General features: G+C 39.5%; 1 protein-coding gene across 4 annotated transcripts in view; it reads left to right on the top strand.

Moving 5' to 3' along the window:
• The window catches only part of PTPN5 (protein tyrosine phosphatase, non-receptor type 5 (striatum-enriched)), an 82636-nt gene extending 68981 nt beyond the window's left edge, over positions 1-13655 (top strand). For all 4 annotated transcript variants that reach the window (XM_014960076.1, XM_014960078.1, XM_014960075.1 and 1 more), the window contains 3 exons: positions 3520-3680; positions 7957-8070; positions 11747-13655. In XM_014960076.1, coding sequence (XP_014815562.1) covers positions 3520-3680; positions 7957-8070; positions 11747-11840 — 369 coding nt within the window. In that variant the 3' untranslated portion in view covers positions 11841-13655. The remainder of the gene's footprint in view (positions 1-3519; positions 3681-7956; positions 8071-11746) is intronic.
• Positions 13656-14844: the final 1189 nt, after the last annotated feature.

Below are 14844 nucleotides of genomic sequence, written 5' to 3'. Positions count from 1 at the left end.
TTCAAATCTCTTTAGCCATATGCTAATAGGCAGAAAGCCAGCATATGAAATCCTATGCCTGGATTGAGAGTGTGGAAAGTCTGTCACTCATGCTTTTGGCAAAGGCAGCAAAGAGGAAAATCACGCTCCCCGACGAGTGGGAAGTAAAGAATATTTACAAGTACATTGCAGACTTGCAGGGGTCTTAAATACAGTTTATCTAAAACACTACAGAGCAGCAGCAAGAATAAACATAGATTAATTCTGATGGAATGCTGATACCTAACAGAATCAGTCACTTTTTAGTCATGGTGATAAAACAAAATTTCCTCAATAAAAAACTACACTCAGTTGTTCATAGTTGTTTTAAATAATTAAGTACAACATTTTAATATTAGTATTGCAAATCTTTTTTTTCAGCTTGACATTAACTTTAGAGATTTAGATTGAAATGTTCTTTCCTACACTCCTTCACCCCTGAAAAGACCCAAACATCACTTCCTCGCTATATTTCTGGAAGGAAATTTGATTCTTTTCTTGGGGAAGGATCATTCAAATTTTTCTCAGGAAGGTAATAGCCAGTTCCATTTTGAGATGGAATTGCAAGGGAGTGGCTTTTAATATCAGTATTGCAGTAGCATATCCAAAAATCAATATCACTTTAATAGGTGTTGCACAAAACAGAGAGACAGTCCTGAAGAGCTTATATATACAACAATTCACGTGTAATAAGCCGTATTCCCATATCGCAAATATATTTCAAGCTAGTACTCATCCCTCCAGAATGTTTTCTTCCAACAGCAACCTCATAGTTTTTTCCCAAATTCTCTTGTCCCTGCTCAGTTCTTCCTTAGGTGAAGCTCTTCACATTAGAGAAGAAGCTTCAGAATTTAGAGTCACAATATATGAATATATCTTTTCTGTATATATGACCATGGATCCCACAGTGGAAAAAAAACCCAACAGCCAGGAAACTGAAAGTCAGATTATTTGTCAGGGCTGGCATGTCCAGTAGGTTCAGGCAGTAACAGAAAGAAAAAAAGAATAGCTAGGGTGGCAGAGTTCAGCAAAGTCATAAGGAGAAAAGTATGGATACCACACGTTTTTCTCAATAATAGCCAGGACAGACAAGTGCTTTCTCTCCCAAATGATGCAAAAGCCTTTATTGCATATACACATCTCCAAGGATGTAGTTCCTTCCCTACTCAAACGATTTGATCATTAGACTATTTTCTTTAAGCGCATCCTCGTTTGTTTTTCAGTTTTCAGTACTAGTGGGGCAGTGTCTCTTTCCTCCCACCCTCAAATGTCAGGAATTAACTGCTGAGTTCTAGAGCTGAAATGAAATTTCAGTTTGTCAGGTTAACATTGCCTAGAGCTGTACATTTGTCATTTAATAGCAATAGTGGAGTAGTGGCTTCCAACTAGGTGTATGTTAAAAGACATGGTAGTGAAAACTAGAGAAATGAAGTGAAAATTTGACTCTTGTTTTCCCTTAAACAGGAGTGGTCAGAAATATGTGATACCACTACCAGCCATGTACAATTACTGCATGTGTTACAGGGTGTACTCAGAATAGGAGACTGGAATTGGCAAGCTTTAGGAATTTAGAAAGTGCTCAGGCAATCGAGCAAGGCTTGTTTTCCTTTCTCAAAGGAACCTGCCAGTGTCTAGCCACTGATTCATGATCTCAGCTACAGCATATATGATGGTAGCATTCAAACCATCAGTTAAATCATGCTTCTTCCTACTTGTTTCCAAGTCTTCTCAGTCTCAAGGAGGCACCAATAGAGAATATTTTGTTTAAGTCAAAGAAGTGTATGGAACTGCAGAAGTTGGGATTGTCTAAGCAGAAGCATAAAACTGGTAACAGTGTAGTCAAAACTAAGGGCATCCAGAGTTCATTATTTGTACTTTGACTCTTTTTCTGTCAAATGAGTGACTTTATATAGTGATTCGTGTTTTTCTTCAGATGACTTTTATCTTTTACTTTTCTGAGTATTATTGACAACACTTTTATTACAGTTTTCTACAACCCACTTAAGAATCCTGTGTTCATAACTTCTGTTGCTCACACATAGTCACACATTCAAAAGCAGCTGTGTATGTTCATGTTTCACAGGAGTTATGAAATTTGATCAGATTTACTGTAGCGAGCTCAAGTACTATTCATGACAACTAATTACGCTCTCTTAACCAGAGTATCTTCTCGTCAGAGCAAATAACCTAAAGCCAGGCTCTGTGCTATGATAGTAAGACTCTTTTCCTAAACTGAGCTAAACATACCCTTAAGGTTCCTGTGGCTGTGCTTCAATGAGCACTTTAAACCCATATAAGCTGGAGCAGCAAGTGTTTGTCCAGCTCTTTTGTTCCTACCCTTGTGATATCTCCCATGTGCCCACGCAAGTGTTTATGTGACTGTGTGACAAGCCAAAGGGGGAAATTGATCTATCCATCTGAAAATTAATCCAGTCTGAGAAAGAAAAAAGATTTAACTATATCACATCCCCAATCTGTTTCACTGCGAAGCTATGCAGAAGCTTTTTCAACCGAAGAGAAGGATGGAACAGCCCCAGACCACTTTTAACATCCAGTGACAGTCATAGGGACTTAGGAGTATAGATGACAAAAACTACTTCCAGATTTTTGTGCCTGGTTCTTTAGAAAGAGACAAATTAATTCTCTTTTACCTCCCCTTTTATAACTTGGCAAGCCATATGTTTAAGGGGAAGGTTGTGGAAGCTAACACGTCTCTTCCTGGACCTTTTGAAGATATTTGCTTAGCCTTATGCCAGCTGGCTTCTGTAAAGACTGAAAGGTTCCCTGAGCTCCATGTTACTGTTTGGCACCTTTAGAAATCAGGCAGAAGGATGTCACTTTGAACACACAAAATCAGAAGCATGTGATGCTACTTGGCATCCAGAAAAGGTAATAGCAGATTTGCTGTATTTATAGCCATACTGGGAGAGAGAGAGAATTAGAATTTGTGTCTCAAAAAGCCCTGGACTGCAGCTAGATTCAATTCCCACCTTCCGTAGTGTCACTGAAATTCTCACCGTGTCTAAGAGAAGAGTAGAATTGACAGGAAACTGATATGAGTCTGTCTGTCAGAAAAGATAGAAAAATAAGCTCCCATCTCTCTCCCTCATCTATCTATCTAGCTATCAGAGACAGAGATAAGGCTCCTGGCTCTCTGTCTGTCAAATACGTTATGAAAGCAATTATGTCACAAGCACAGTTCTGGCTTTGCTGAATGAATCTGTCAAGAGGGAACAGACTGCCTGGAGTGTTTTGCACACAGCTTTTGGCACTAAAAGAGCAGCATGCTTTTTTTTTTTTTTTTTAAGGCAGTTTACTGAAGTGCAGGCGTGATATTTGAAATCCAGATTTCTGTGTTGTATGGCTTGCCATTTGCATCTCCTGTTCTGTTTAGCATTGATTTACTCATCTCATTCTTAAAGGCAAGGCCAGGTTTCAGTATCAATTTGCAACCAGAAGTTCTTTTAAAACTTTGTGGTGTTTGTCTTAACTGGGTTGCAGAAAGGAGAAGAAGTCAGAAACCTGAAACATTACTGGTACACGTCTTGGCCAGACCAGAAGACACCAGATCAAGCCCCGCCTCTGTTACAGCTAGTACTGGAAGTGGAAGAGGCGATGCAGAGTGCAGAAGAGAAGAATGCCCCAGTGATTGTTCACTGCAGGTAAATAAATGTTGTATTTGACTTCTAAGAGTTTCTTTGCATACAGTGGCATAGTGCAGATACCTTTTTTTTTTTTTTTTTTTTTAAGGCAGTTTACTGAAGTGCAGGCGTGATATTTGAAATCCAGATTTCTGTGTTGTATGGCTTGCCATTTGCATCTCCTGTTCTGTTTAGCATTGATTTACTCATCTCATTCTTAAAGGCAAGGCCAGGTTTCAGTATCAATTTGCAACCAGAAGTTCTTTTAAAACTTTGTGGTGTTTGTCTTAACTGGGTTGCAGAAAGGAGAAGAAGTCAGAAACCTGAAACATTACTGGTACACGTCTTGGCCAGACCAGAAGACACCAGATCAAGCCCCGCCTCTGTTACAGCTAGTACTGGAAGTGGAAGAGGCGATGCAGAGTGCAGAAGAGAAGAATGCCCCAGTGATTGTTCACTGCAGGTAAATAAATGTTGTATTTGACTTCTAAGAGTTTCTTTGCATACAGTGGCATAGTGCAGATACTGTCAGGTTAGCCATCAGTCACACATGGGAGAGATCTTGCCCAACTGCTTCTGAAATATGCTTGGAACTTCTAAAACTTAATGACAGTAATTTTCTATTTCCAAGTGTTATGTTCAGATACACACTGAGCTAAACACAGAAGCTGGTGGTGGCTCAGTTACAAGTAACAACAGTCTCATTTTATTTGCCTAACTGGTAACACGGGCCTTTAATGATATGAACAGGGCCGGGTTAGCAAAGATGAACATACTCTGAGTGAAATCGACTAGGGAGACACAAGCGAGCAGAACATTCAACTTCAAGCCTCGAAACCCCCTGCTTTGTAGATTCCTCCTTTGATTTTTAAAAATCCTCATTATGCCAAAGACAGTAGTTTAAGTGTAATACATAAAACAAAGTGGCAAAGCTGATTGAGCAAGTGCTAATCAACAGACAGGAAATGTATGCAATTGATAGTAAAACTGAAATATCCATGAAAAGCCCCTGGCAAAGATGAAAACTTCTTACATGGAAGAAGCAAAATCTGTATGGTGGGTTGAAGCCTGATGAGAAAATGGTAATTATCAATCACAGAGCAGAAAAAAATAGATTAAGATAGGTACTTATGTCTTCAGAAATAAATAGGATGGTGTACTTATCACTTGTAGACATGATGAAGTACGCTTTTTGTGCTGCTAACTAGAGAATGTGTTAAGCAACACTAGTAACCATTATTAAATCAACTCTAATGGATGATTTTCACCCGAGAGTGAAAAAAATTGGTCCACAGGCTCTAAATCATTAAAGTTTAGTATAGCTGAGTTCTAGTTCTTGGAAAATTTGAGAAGTTCCAGAGGTCTAAAGGCATTTCCTGTTTTGGCAGTGTTAAGAAAAGTTAAATATGATTACTTGAAAACTGCAAGTCAGTTCTCAAAACAATTATTCCAGGTAAATAGCGGAAAGCCTGATAAGCAATGCAGTAATCTTCCCAGGGTAATCTGGCGTAATTTTGGTAAAATACATTTTGCCAAATTGATCTTTGGGATTTTTGCAAGGAATTTTACCTAGTTTTGCATAACATTTTCTAGGAAATGAAAGATGGTTGCTATCCAGAAGCCGTAGTAAGTGAGATATTATCATACCATGGGAATGGTTTTAAAGAGACTCTTGGCTGGCATGAATGGTGGGTAGCCCAGTGTCATCAAAGATCCACCTATAAGCTACTGTGGAGTAATCACTGGTAAAATGTTCATATGATGCCACATATCCAGGTTTTCTGCCTGTGTTTTAAAACAGATTTTTACAAACTGGGGAGAGTTCAGAGAAAAATAACAAATGGTTTGTAAAAAGGTTCCCTTTGCACTTGAAAATCTGTGACTCTCTAAGAGCTCCTTGAAGTATTACATTATTTGCTGCAGATAAAGATTCTGATCACCATGTCACTCTTTGCGTACTTGTTTTGTCCTCTTGTATGGTGTCATCCCCATGACACAGTAATAGTCAGGGTAGAAATGGGATATGTTTAAATGAATTTACTGCTAAGAGACATGGTGATAGGATTATGAAGTATTTCATGTGATAACTGTGGACCAGAGCGCTTGCAGATTATTATCAGTTGCGGTCATATTATATGAAGAAGGAATTTAATACATTGCCTCTATTTGAGAGAGGTATATGCAACAAGCTGTTAGCCAAGGCCTGTGTTATGCTGAGCACAGCAGCTCCTTTGGCCTTTGTGGAAGTTCCTCAGTAGTACATAAGCACTGTGGTTTTGGCCTTCAGTGATGTAAAATAAAGCACCTTTAAGAAAAATAGATACAAACCTAGTAGTGAAGTTGTTAGAATCACTGAACTATAGAATAGTTTGGATTGGAAGGGACCTTTAAAGGTTGTCTAATCCAAACTGCCCTGCAAAGAGCAGGGACATGTTCAACTAGATCAAGTTAATCAAAGTCTTGTCCAGTCTGAACTTGACTATTTCCAGGGATTGGGGCATCTACCACCACTCTAAGCAGCCTGTTCCAGTGTTTCACCACTCTCATTGTAAAACATTTCTTCCTTATATCTCACTGAATCTACCCTCTTTCAGTTTAGACTATTACTCCCTGTCCTATTGCTACAGGCCCTACTACGAAGTCTGTCCCCATCTTTCTTATAAGCCCCCTGTAAGTATTGAAAGGCTGCAATAAAGTCTCTCTGTAGCCGCCTATTCTTCAGGCTGAATAACCCCAACTCTCTCATCCTGTCTTCAATAGGAGAGGTGTTCCATCCCTCTGATTATTTTTGTAGCCTTGTTTTTAAAAGCAGCATCATGTTAAAGACAGGCTAGTGGTCCTGTGGATAATGCCCCACTCTTGGGCAGCCTTGGAAGGATTATGACTTTATCTCAGCCACTGAGAATACTTCAGCTTGTCCTGGGACAAGTGCTGTTTCATTGCTGTTTGCTTTATCTAAAAATCTGTGTTCTTCACTCCCTTTGCAAAACACACTGAGATCTATGGATGGGAAACAGTATACAAGAGCTGTGTACTGGGAGCTTTTTGGTTATGACGTAAATTGGAAGACGAAGGGCTTTTTTTTAAAAAAAAAAAACTATTGATAAACATCCATATGCAGCAAAGAGTCTTTGGAAACACTGAAATATTTGAAGTATTGATGAACAAACTAGATATAGTAAAGAAAACAGAAGTCAGGGCATGAGGTGCAAAGACTTTCAGGGACAAAAATTTTAACTCAGGTAGGTACTTCCATCACAATTATTTGAAGACTGAGATGAGTTCTTAGTGCGTAAAGATCATCCCCCAAACTTCCATTGAGTTACCTTGATCATTCTGTAATAGAAGTTAAAACAATTCTAATGTAGCTGTTTCCTTAATGAGCACAAATGCAGAGTGAAAAACCTGTCTATACATTCAAAGAAACAGTATTAGGACTTTGCAAGCAGCAGCTAACTGCAAACTCTGTTATTGCTTATACATTTGTTGCCAGTGTTTTTGTATTATGACTTTAGCGCAATTTAAATGGAAGCAGGATTTCTTGCAGTTGTGTCAAGTAATTATTCCTGAGGATGCTCACTTAATTATTTAATGCATAAGAAAGGCTGTCAGCTTTTACTGCTAGCTTCCTATTAGGTGATAAGAAGAATTCACAGCTTTGATAGCACTGTGCCTTTGAGAATAAAATCAATTCTGGTCATTAAGCAAGGACTGAATCATATACAAAGATGTTCAGGAAAGACAAAGAAATTTCTTTACTAGTGAGTTTGTTGTAGCCTGCACAGATTCAGAGAATTACTATATTGCAGATCTGATCAACAAATGGCAATACACTTCCACATTGCTGTTAGCGCTAATTCTTTAAGCAAGGGGGTTGGTTTTGTTTTGTTTTTTACTGTACCTGTGAATGAAAATAACTTTCGAAGAAGCTATTAGGATTAAGAATCTCAAAGCAAAAGTTGCCTTCAAAGCAAGTCTAACTAAGAAATACTGTTTAACTGCTTATTTTCAATGGTTCAATGACACATTGGGTCAAACTGTACCCAGCAGTCCATTTTTAGTGTTGTATGTGCCACATCCATCCTTTGAGTGGCTCACACTTAATTATGTTGTCCTATTGAAGTTAGTATCTTTTCCTAGTTACCGTTTTATATTTGCAAGCACCCACCTGGCAAAGGTTGGAGGGAGCAAAGGGATAATGGGCCTTGATTGCTGCTTTAATGTCACTCATTTAATGGGAAAGTTGCTAAGCCATTTTAACATCTCGACTGCCTCTCTCTGCTTTTCCATCCCTTAGTGCAGGCATCGGGAGGACTGGCTGCTTTATTGCAACTAGTGTCTGTTGTAAACAGCTGAAGAGCGAGGGCATAGTTGACATACTGCGAACAGCCTGCCAGTTGCGGTTAGACAGGTAAGAAAGCCTGTTTCCTTTCCAGGAAAAAAAATGTGATGGTAATTTTCCCTTTACTTAAGCAGAAATAAATGGGAACAGGATTGGAATGAAGACAAATGGAGGCTGAGAAGAACGTTCCTGGAAGGAAGTTGTCCCATTCTAAGTAGTTTTGACTGCTTAATGAACAGCCCCAGGACTGAGCTGGATTCACAGCTGGCATAAAAATCTGTGCAGCTGCACAAAGGGATTACCTTTCACCAGTTGAGGAGTTGGACCAATATTCTTACAGAAGCAAAGCCTCAAAGGTCTGCTGTGCTTAAGTTCAGAGCCACAGATCAGCATTTTGCTCCCAGGAGGAGTAGAGAAAGCTGGCCTTACACAGTTGGAGCTGTGAGCACTGTTGGTTCTGCTTGGGACTTTGTGGGGAGTATGCACTGTCTGGAGTGTTTGCAGACGTATGGGAGGAGCTGTGAAAATCTCCAGAAATTCAGTGGTTTCCAGTTAAGCATTTCTTAACACACCACCTTGAGTTTGATTATGAAGTAAACAGACTAGAATTTTGCACCAGAGATGTTATTTTTCCTCTCCCACTGGTTTCAAGTGCCATCAAAACATGTCTCAGTGCTCTCTCTAATGATAATGATAAATGTAGTCGGGGGAAGAAATGTCATGAAAAACATACCAAAGATTTTTCTGAGAAAAAAAAGGAACCTCAACCGCACGCTGAACTTTATTTCTGAGGAGAAATTATGCTCAGTGGGAGGCAGAAAATTAAATGCTTGCTGCCCTGCTGAGGCTCTGATAGACAGGGACCTGCAGGGGCTCAGAGGTTTGGCTATTTCAGTGGATTTCAGGCCGAACAAGGAAAGGCTTCTCGAGAAAAAGAAAACCAGAATATGAGTAGTGAGTGCTGATTATCCATAGCCCAATTGAAATATCTGGCTGGATCTGAAATGTCTGGTCTCTGTGACTAATGTTACAGAGGAAAATAGCCATACAAATGAAGGTTGAAAATGCTGGCTTACAAATGTGCTTGATACAGGCCAATTAAAAATACTTGCTTTGCAGAAAGAGGGGAACAGACAGTCATTTGCAGAGGCTGGAGAATGGAGACTAAACTTTAAAGGATGCCATGGAGGAAAAGAAAGCCTATAGGGACTCTGTAACTGCCATGTACCTCTCAGGGATGGGATGGGATAAGAAAAGTCCACTGAAACATCATTTGAGAAAATACTCGAGACAGAAAGCAGTCAAATCACCATCCCTGCTACAGAAGAGCATGGTTTCTTCAAGGAGTGAAAAATGGGTCTCATGGTCTCTTGGAAGTCCTGCTGCCATCCACTGTTATTGTCACTAAAGCCTCACAAAAGCTCAATGTGACTTCAAAAGCAGCATAAGAGGATGAGACAGTGTCCAAGCATGTTATAGAAAGGAAGACCTTTTCTGTCTCCTCCTCCTGTCTGACGATTACTGCTAGAGAAAATAGGGTGAATGGGAAGGAGTCACCAGGGACTTAGGGAAAGAGGGTAAAGGAGCATAAAGGAATGCACCTCACTGCTTCACAACAGTAGAGGGGTTGACATTAGCTCAGAGAACCACCTTTGAGGCTGCTGTGGGAATGGATGAAGGGGACAAATGTGTCATTCCCTTACAGATCCCTTGGAAGAATCTTGTGCACTGGGCTTTGCACCAGTGGCCAACAGTTGGTCCTAAAATAACCTAGTATGGCTAAGGAGAGGAAGTGGTCATTGCTGCATCCTTCCCACAGTACTGAGAGAGATTTGCTGTGCTTTCCCACAATTCAACTCAGAATTGAAAGATTTCTGTGGCAAATAGGGTGGAAACATAATTTCTCTATTCTATGCCAAAGCCTGGACAGCAAGCACATGTCATGGTATGCATGTGTGTGGGAAGGGGAGGAAGCCACCAGATGAAAAAGAAAAATAGTTTCCTGTGTTTTGAAGCTTGATGGCCACCTTGGTGCTTCTGTTGCTACAACTTCAGGGTGCAATCTCATTGTTAATGGAGTTGCATGGGGAGTAATTGCCAGATATGACTAAAGTTCCTTGTGTGTCATGAACTGATATAAATATATTTCAAAGTTGGGTGCAGCACAGAAGGGCTCAGTAGGCCTGTATTAAATAGAGCAGGTAGGGAGGAGGTGCTCAGCTAGGAAATAGGTTTGGGTTTATGTTTGTTTTTTTTTTTTAGAAATGCACTGTGTGTTTTCCACCTTTGCTTATTGATGAGAAGTTGAAGCATGAGTTGTTGTCCATCCCTGCTCATTGTCAAGTGTTATTTCAAACAGTCACAACAAAATGATTGCAAGAGGCTGAAGGAGGAGGTTGTCTTGCCCACTCATCTGCCTCTTACTGGTATGGCTACTGTGTGATCCACAATTGTTAGGCTGAACCCCATATAAGAGGGCAGTCCCCAAGGAGGGTGCTAGCAGTCTGCTATCTGTTTGGCTTAGAGGAAGCAACTTCTCATTAATTTCCTCTGGTGGAGGTTTCTGAGGGAATGCACCACATACTGTCTTCCTTAGACTGATGCAGTCTGGGTGGCGCTGGCCACCCGTGGGGTCCTGTGTTTCTCAACACAGCTTGTCATTTCAGCCACCTTTTGGCACTGGGTTCCCAGGATCTGTGGACCAGCACTAATGCTGGCACAATTCTGCATCACCTTCTGTGAATTTGAGCCAGAGGGTTTAATTATTTTCATAATGGATTATCAAGAGATCATATGACTGTTGTTGAGGTACTCTTAGCAGAATTTTAAGTGTTAGTAGAATCTGCTTAAAATGAACAGCTTTATTCTTGTTTTCTGTCTCCCACTGTAGTACTCATGTGTTGATTAATATGCTACTTGCAGAAATATAGAAGCTAATGATACGTGGAAAACAAACTGTTTCTTCTCCTGCTTGCATTTCCTTTCAGGTTTGAAGTTTTAAAGAGAACAGCAAAGGCTGAAATAAAAGCTGAACCGAAACAGATTTCTGTGCTGGGAGTGTTACTGATCAAGGTGTAAATGGCAGTCAATTCAGTTACAAATCTGAGTTGTCCTTTGTTAGAAGTTCAATTGTCTGTTCCAAAATCATGCTTGACATAACTTAGTTCTCTGGTGAACTTGCCAAAAGCACAGTGTGGGGATAGCATGGAGGGAAGAACCCTCATTCCAGAATGGGGAGGTTGTGTGCTACATCAGTTGTCTGGGCTGGCCTGGCTTGGTCCCTATAGTCCTGAATTCAGTCCCTAGTGCAGCTGTGAAGTCTTGGATAGGCCACTTCCCCTTTTTATTCTCCCTCCTCCCATTTGTCCAGACCTTTGGGTAGCGGGTTGCTTTTCATGGTGTTTAAAATGGTGCTTGGAGTGTAGCTGCTCCAGTAATATGAATGTAAATGATGAGGGTGTTGCCTTACTGGATGAGGGCCTCTGTCTCAGAAAAATGAAGCTAAAGGCCATTCCTGTTCTGACTACCTTCTATTCCTTGGTTAGCGGAGACTTTCAAAGTGGATCTTGAGGTCAGACGTCGAGCTGGTTGTAATCAATGAGCACTTTTCACTTGTTTCAAGAAACTTTGTAATAGACCTTTTGTGTGTAACATCAGCTTCATGTTAGCTATGTCATTTCCTGATATGTTCTTTGTATGTAATAAGGCTGTTGTTTCCCCTCCCTTTCTTTTCTTTCCTTTTCAGGGGAGGAATGATCCAGACTTGTGAACAGTATCAATTTGTCCATCATGTCATGAGCTTGTACGGAAAACAGCTTTCTAGAGCAGCAGAAGAATAACTGTTTATGATATTCCTAAAGGCTAAAAGCAAGAGAACTTCTGACTGCATTCATAGATATTTCAGATCTGATAAGAGACACATGGTAACGTGATTGTCTTAGCTGGAAAGAAAGATATATTATTTTACTTTGATATTGCTTTTATGCTCTTGTTTGCATTGAGATTTAAGAGCTGAGGTAGGCCTTGTCTTAAACATGTGTGACAGGACATAATCTTCACCAAAAAAGGCTTATTTATACTGTAAATAAGAAGAGTAGCTTCATTTGTTACAAAAGCAAGGAAAAAAATCAGAAAAAAATCCAATGTCTTCAGTTTGCTATTTTTAAAAAATGATCGCTAATATATCCAAATACAGTGTGAAACTTTCTGAATTGTCATGCTGAAATGTGCTGTATGTTGACTAAGCTTGAAAGTAACTTTTTGCCTCTTTCTGATTGTTTTTACATATAAAATTACCGAATACTGTGTATATCGTAAACCTTCTGAGCCTCTGCGTTGAAAGATTCAAGTAGATTCATGTTGAAATGATGTTTTGTACATCATGTTTGCTTGTTTATTTTTTCTAAAGCAGTTCACCACCAGTGTTATCAGAACTAAGGGGGAAAAATATTGCAATGATCTGAGTCATATTCTTACCTCCGATTCTTACCAGCAATGTACCCCAGTATCCTGACAGCTAGGTGAATCTGAGGTGATTAGTAGGAGTTAATCTGAACATAAACTCTTTACACTTTGCCTTTTCTTTGTCAACGTTTTGGCACCTCAGTCTGTAATCCGATTTTATTTTTGCACAGCTTCTCCTTTTATGTAATCAAACCTCAATCTGAATACAATTTCCCTGAAATTAGAGGTTTGAAATCAGGTGAGGAATTTTGTGAGTTAAATTATTCTTTATTTTAAAAGTAATAATAAAGTTACTTGTATTCTATGAATTTAAACTTGTTTCAAAGCTTTGAGGATGACCAGGTGCCCAGTGCTCATTAAAATTAACACAAATCCTTTAGGCAGCTTTTAAAAAAAAATCAGTCTGAATGTGTTGGCTGCGTTTGGATAAATTTGCCCTCAAACCAAATTTAGACAATCATTATCCTATTCTAATCACTAGTCCAGGCATCGGTGTTTCCTTTTCAATAGTACAGACTGCTGTACATGCTTTCTTTTTAAACCTCAGTCAGGATGTGAAGACTGTAGTTTGTGTTTAATGCTTAGAGGTAAGGACACATTTAAGTGCTTTATTGAGCAGCAAAGAATGGAGGTACACAGGACCGTTAACATAAAAGATGAGTGTTTTGTGAATAGAAGCTGTAATACTAAAAATATTCTTGCTTCTCTTCATTTGTATCAATAACCAAACCCACCACTCTTATTAGTGCATGAGATTCTGAGAATTCACTGCACTTCCTAATCAGGAGAAGGTAAAGCAGCTCTCAGAAAAAATCAGGAGAAGGTAAAGCAGCTCTCAGAAAAAATAAGGGCCGATCCCGCTCCCACTGAGGTTTTGCCATTGACGTCAGTAGGTGCAGAGTGTAGGGCCTGAAAAGTTATGCCTACAACTTCATCACTGTGGGGAAAGTTTCCCAATATTTCAGCACCCATCCTTTATGTTTATTCTGTATCCATGAACCTGTAAAAATCCTGTCAGCAGGGTTTGCATGAATGTGTGGCAAAATGTGTTATCTTTAAACCACTTGATTTTATTGCTGTATTTAAAATATTTCCTTCAGTGAGAAGCTAGCGGGAAGAACTGGCATTCTTTTTAAAAATACTGGTGGTAGTCATTAAATAGAGCAATAAACTTAAGCTTTTGAGCATAACATGACTTTTAGTTTTATGTAAACCTTGCTAGCGATATTCTCCCCATTGTTACCGATTCTTTTGAAGGGGTAACACTATTCCATCTAAGCACTCCTTAGAAATAACGAAAGCACCACTGATGTTCTGAATAACGTTGTAAGTGGAACTCCCTATAAACGATGTTTTCAACTGTTCAGTGCCCTTCAGTGTCAAAACTGACTTAGTGAATAAAATTACTTGTTCTGTCATCAGCTTCCTGTGCATCTGCTAAAAAATATTTGTTGATGATTGATAGGCATGTGCATATAGGAGTGAAGTTCAATGTTGCTTCCTGTACAAGGAGACTTTCTAGAGGACAAATGCTTTATGGCAAACAAGGTATAAAGGGCTCTAAGATACTGACTTTGAGGTCCTTGTGCAGATCCTCAGCTGGTATTAGTTGACAGTGCTTGAGTAGAAGTGAACAATTTATACTGATGAAGGAAATCTAGCCTGCTGTCCACTCCCATTCTCCATATGTAGAATGTCCTGAGAAGGTGGTGACAGTTAAAATCAGGCTGCTTTGCATCAGTGTACTAGCACAAAGCAAACATCAGCCTAGTTGCACAGTCTGCTTATGAGGGCTGCACTGATGCCATCTCACACCAGGCAAGAGCATGCTACTTGGTCAGGATCAAAATATTCAAATGCTTCTTGAGGCGTTATTTTATCTAACAGATTTGGAGCTAATCTTAATTATTCTTTGGCCTTACCATAACTAACGTATTTTTCTCTATCTCTTTTTTTTTTTTTTAGCATTTGAGATATGAAGGACCTTATATCAGCTGTTCTGATCTCTTCTGACAGCAGAGGTAGTCCTAAGAAGTGCTTAGGATTAGCAGAAAGAGCTCTGGCCATGCAGAAGCACTTGAGATGAGTGAGGCTTCTGGTTCTGTATTCAGATTTGAAACTGAGCTTTCAATAGGAACTAAACTAAGCTATGTGTCTTACTAGACTTCTCCTTTTACTGAGCAGTCTTTCTGTATTAAAAGAATTTTTTTCACATTTCAACCACTCCCTCCAGCTCACTGCCCAGGCATCTTTGTACCCGAGACTACAGCATTATTACCTACAATACAATAGTTTCCCAGAGGACTGAATTCCTCTCTTCAGGTTGGTTAGCACATAATGAATCTGACATGATTTTATTTAGAACAAACTGTGATGTCT

The sequence above is a fragment of the Calidris pugnax genome, unplaced genomic scaffold (genome assembly GCF_001431845.1).
Source record: "Calidris pugnax isolate Ruff unplaced genomic scaffold, ASM143184v1 scaffold435, whole genome shotgun sequence".
Classification (NCBI taxonomy): Eukaryota; Metazoa; Chordata; class Aves; order Charadriiformes; family Scolopacidae; genus Calidris; species Calidris pugnax.
This window is presented reverse-complemented; position numbering and strand designations above follow the sequence as displayed.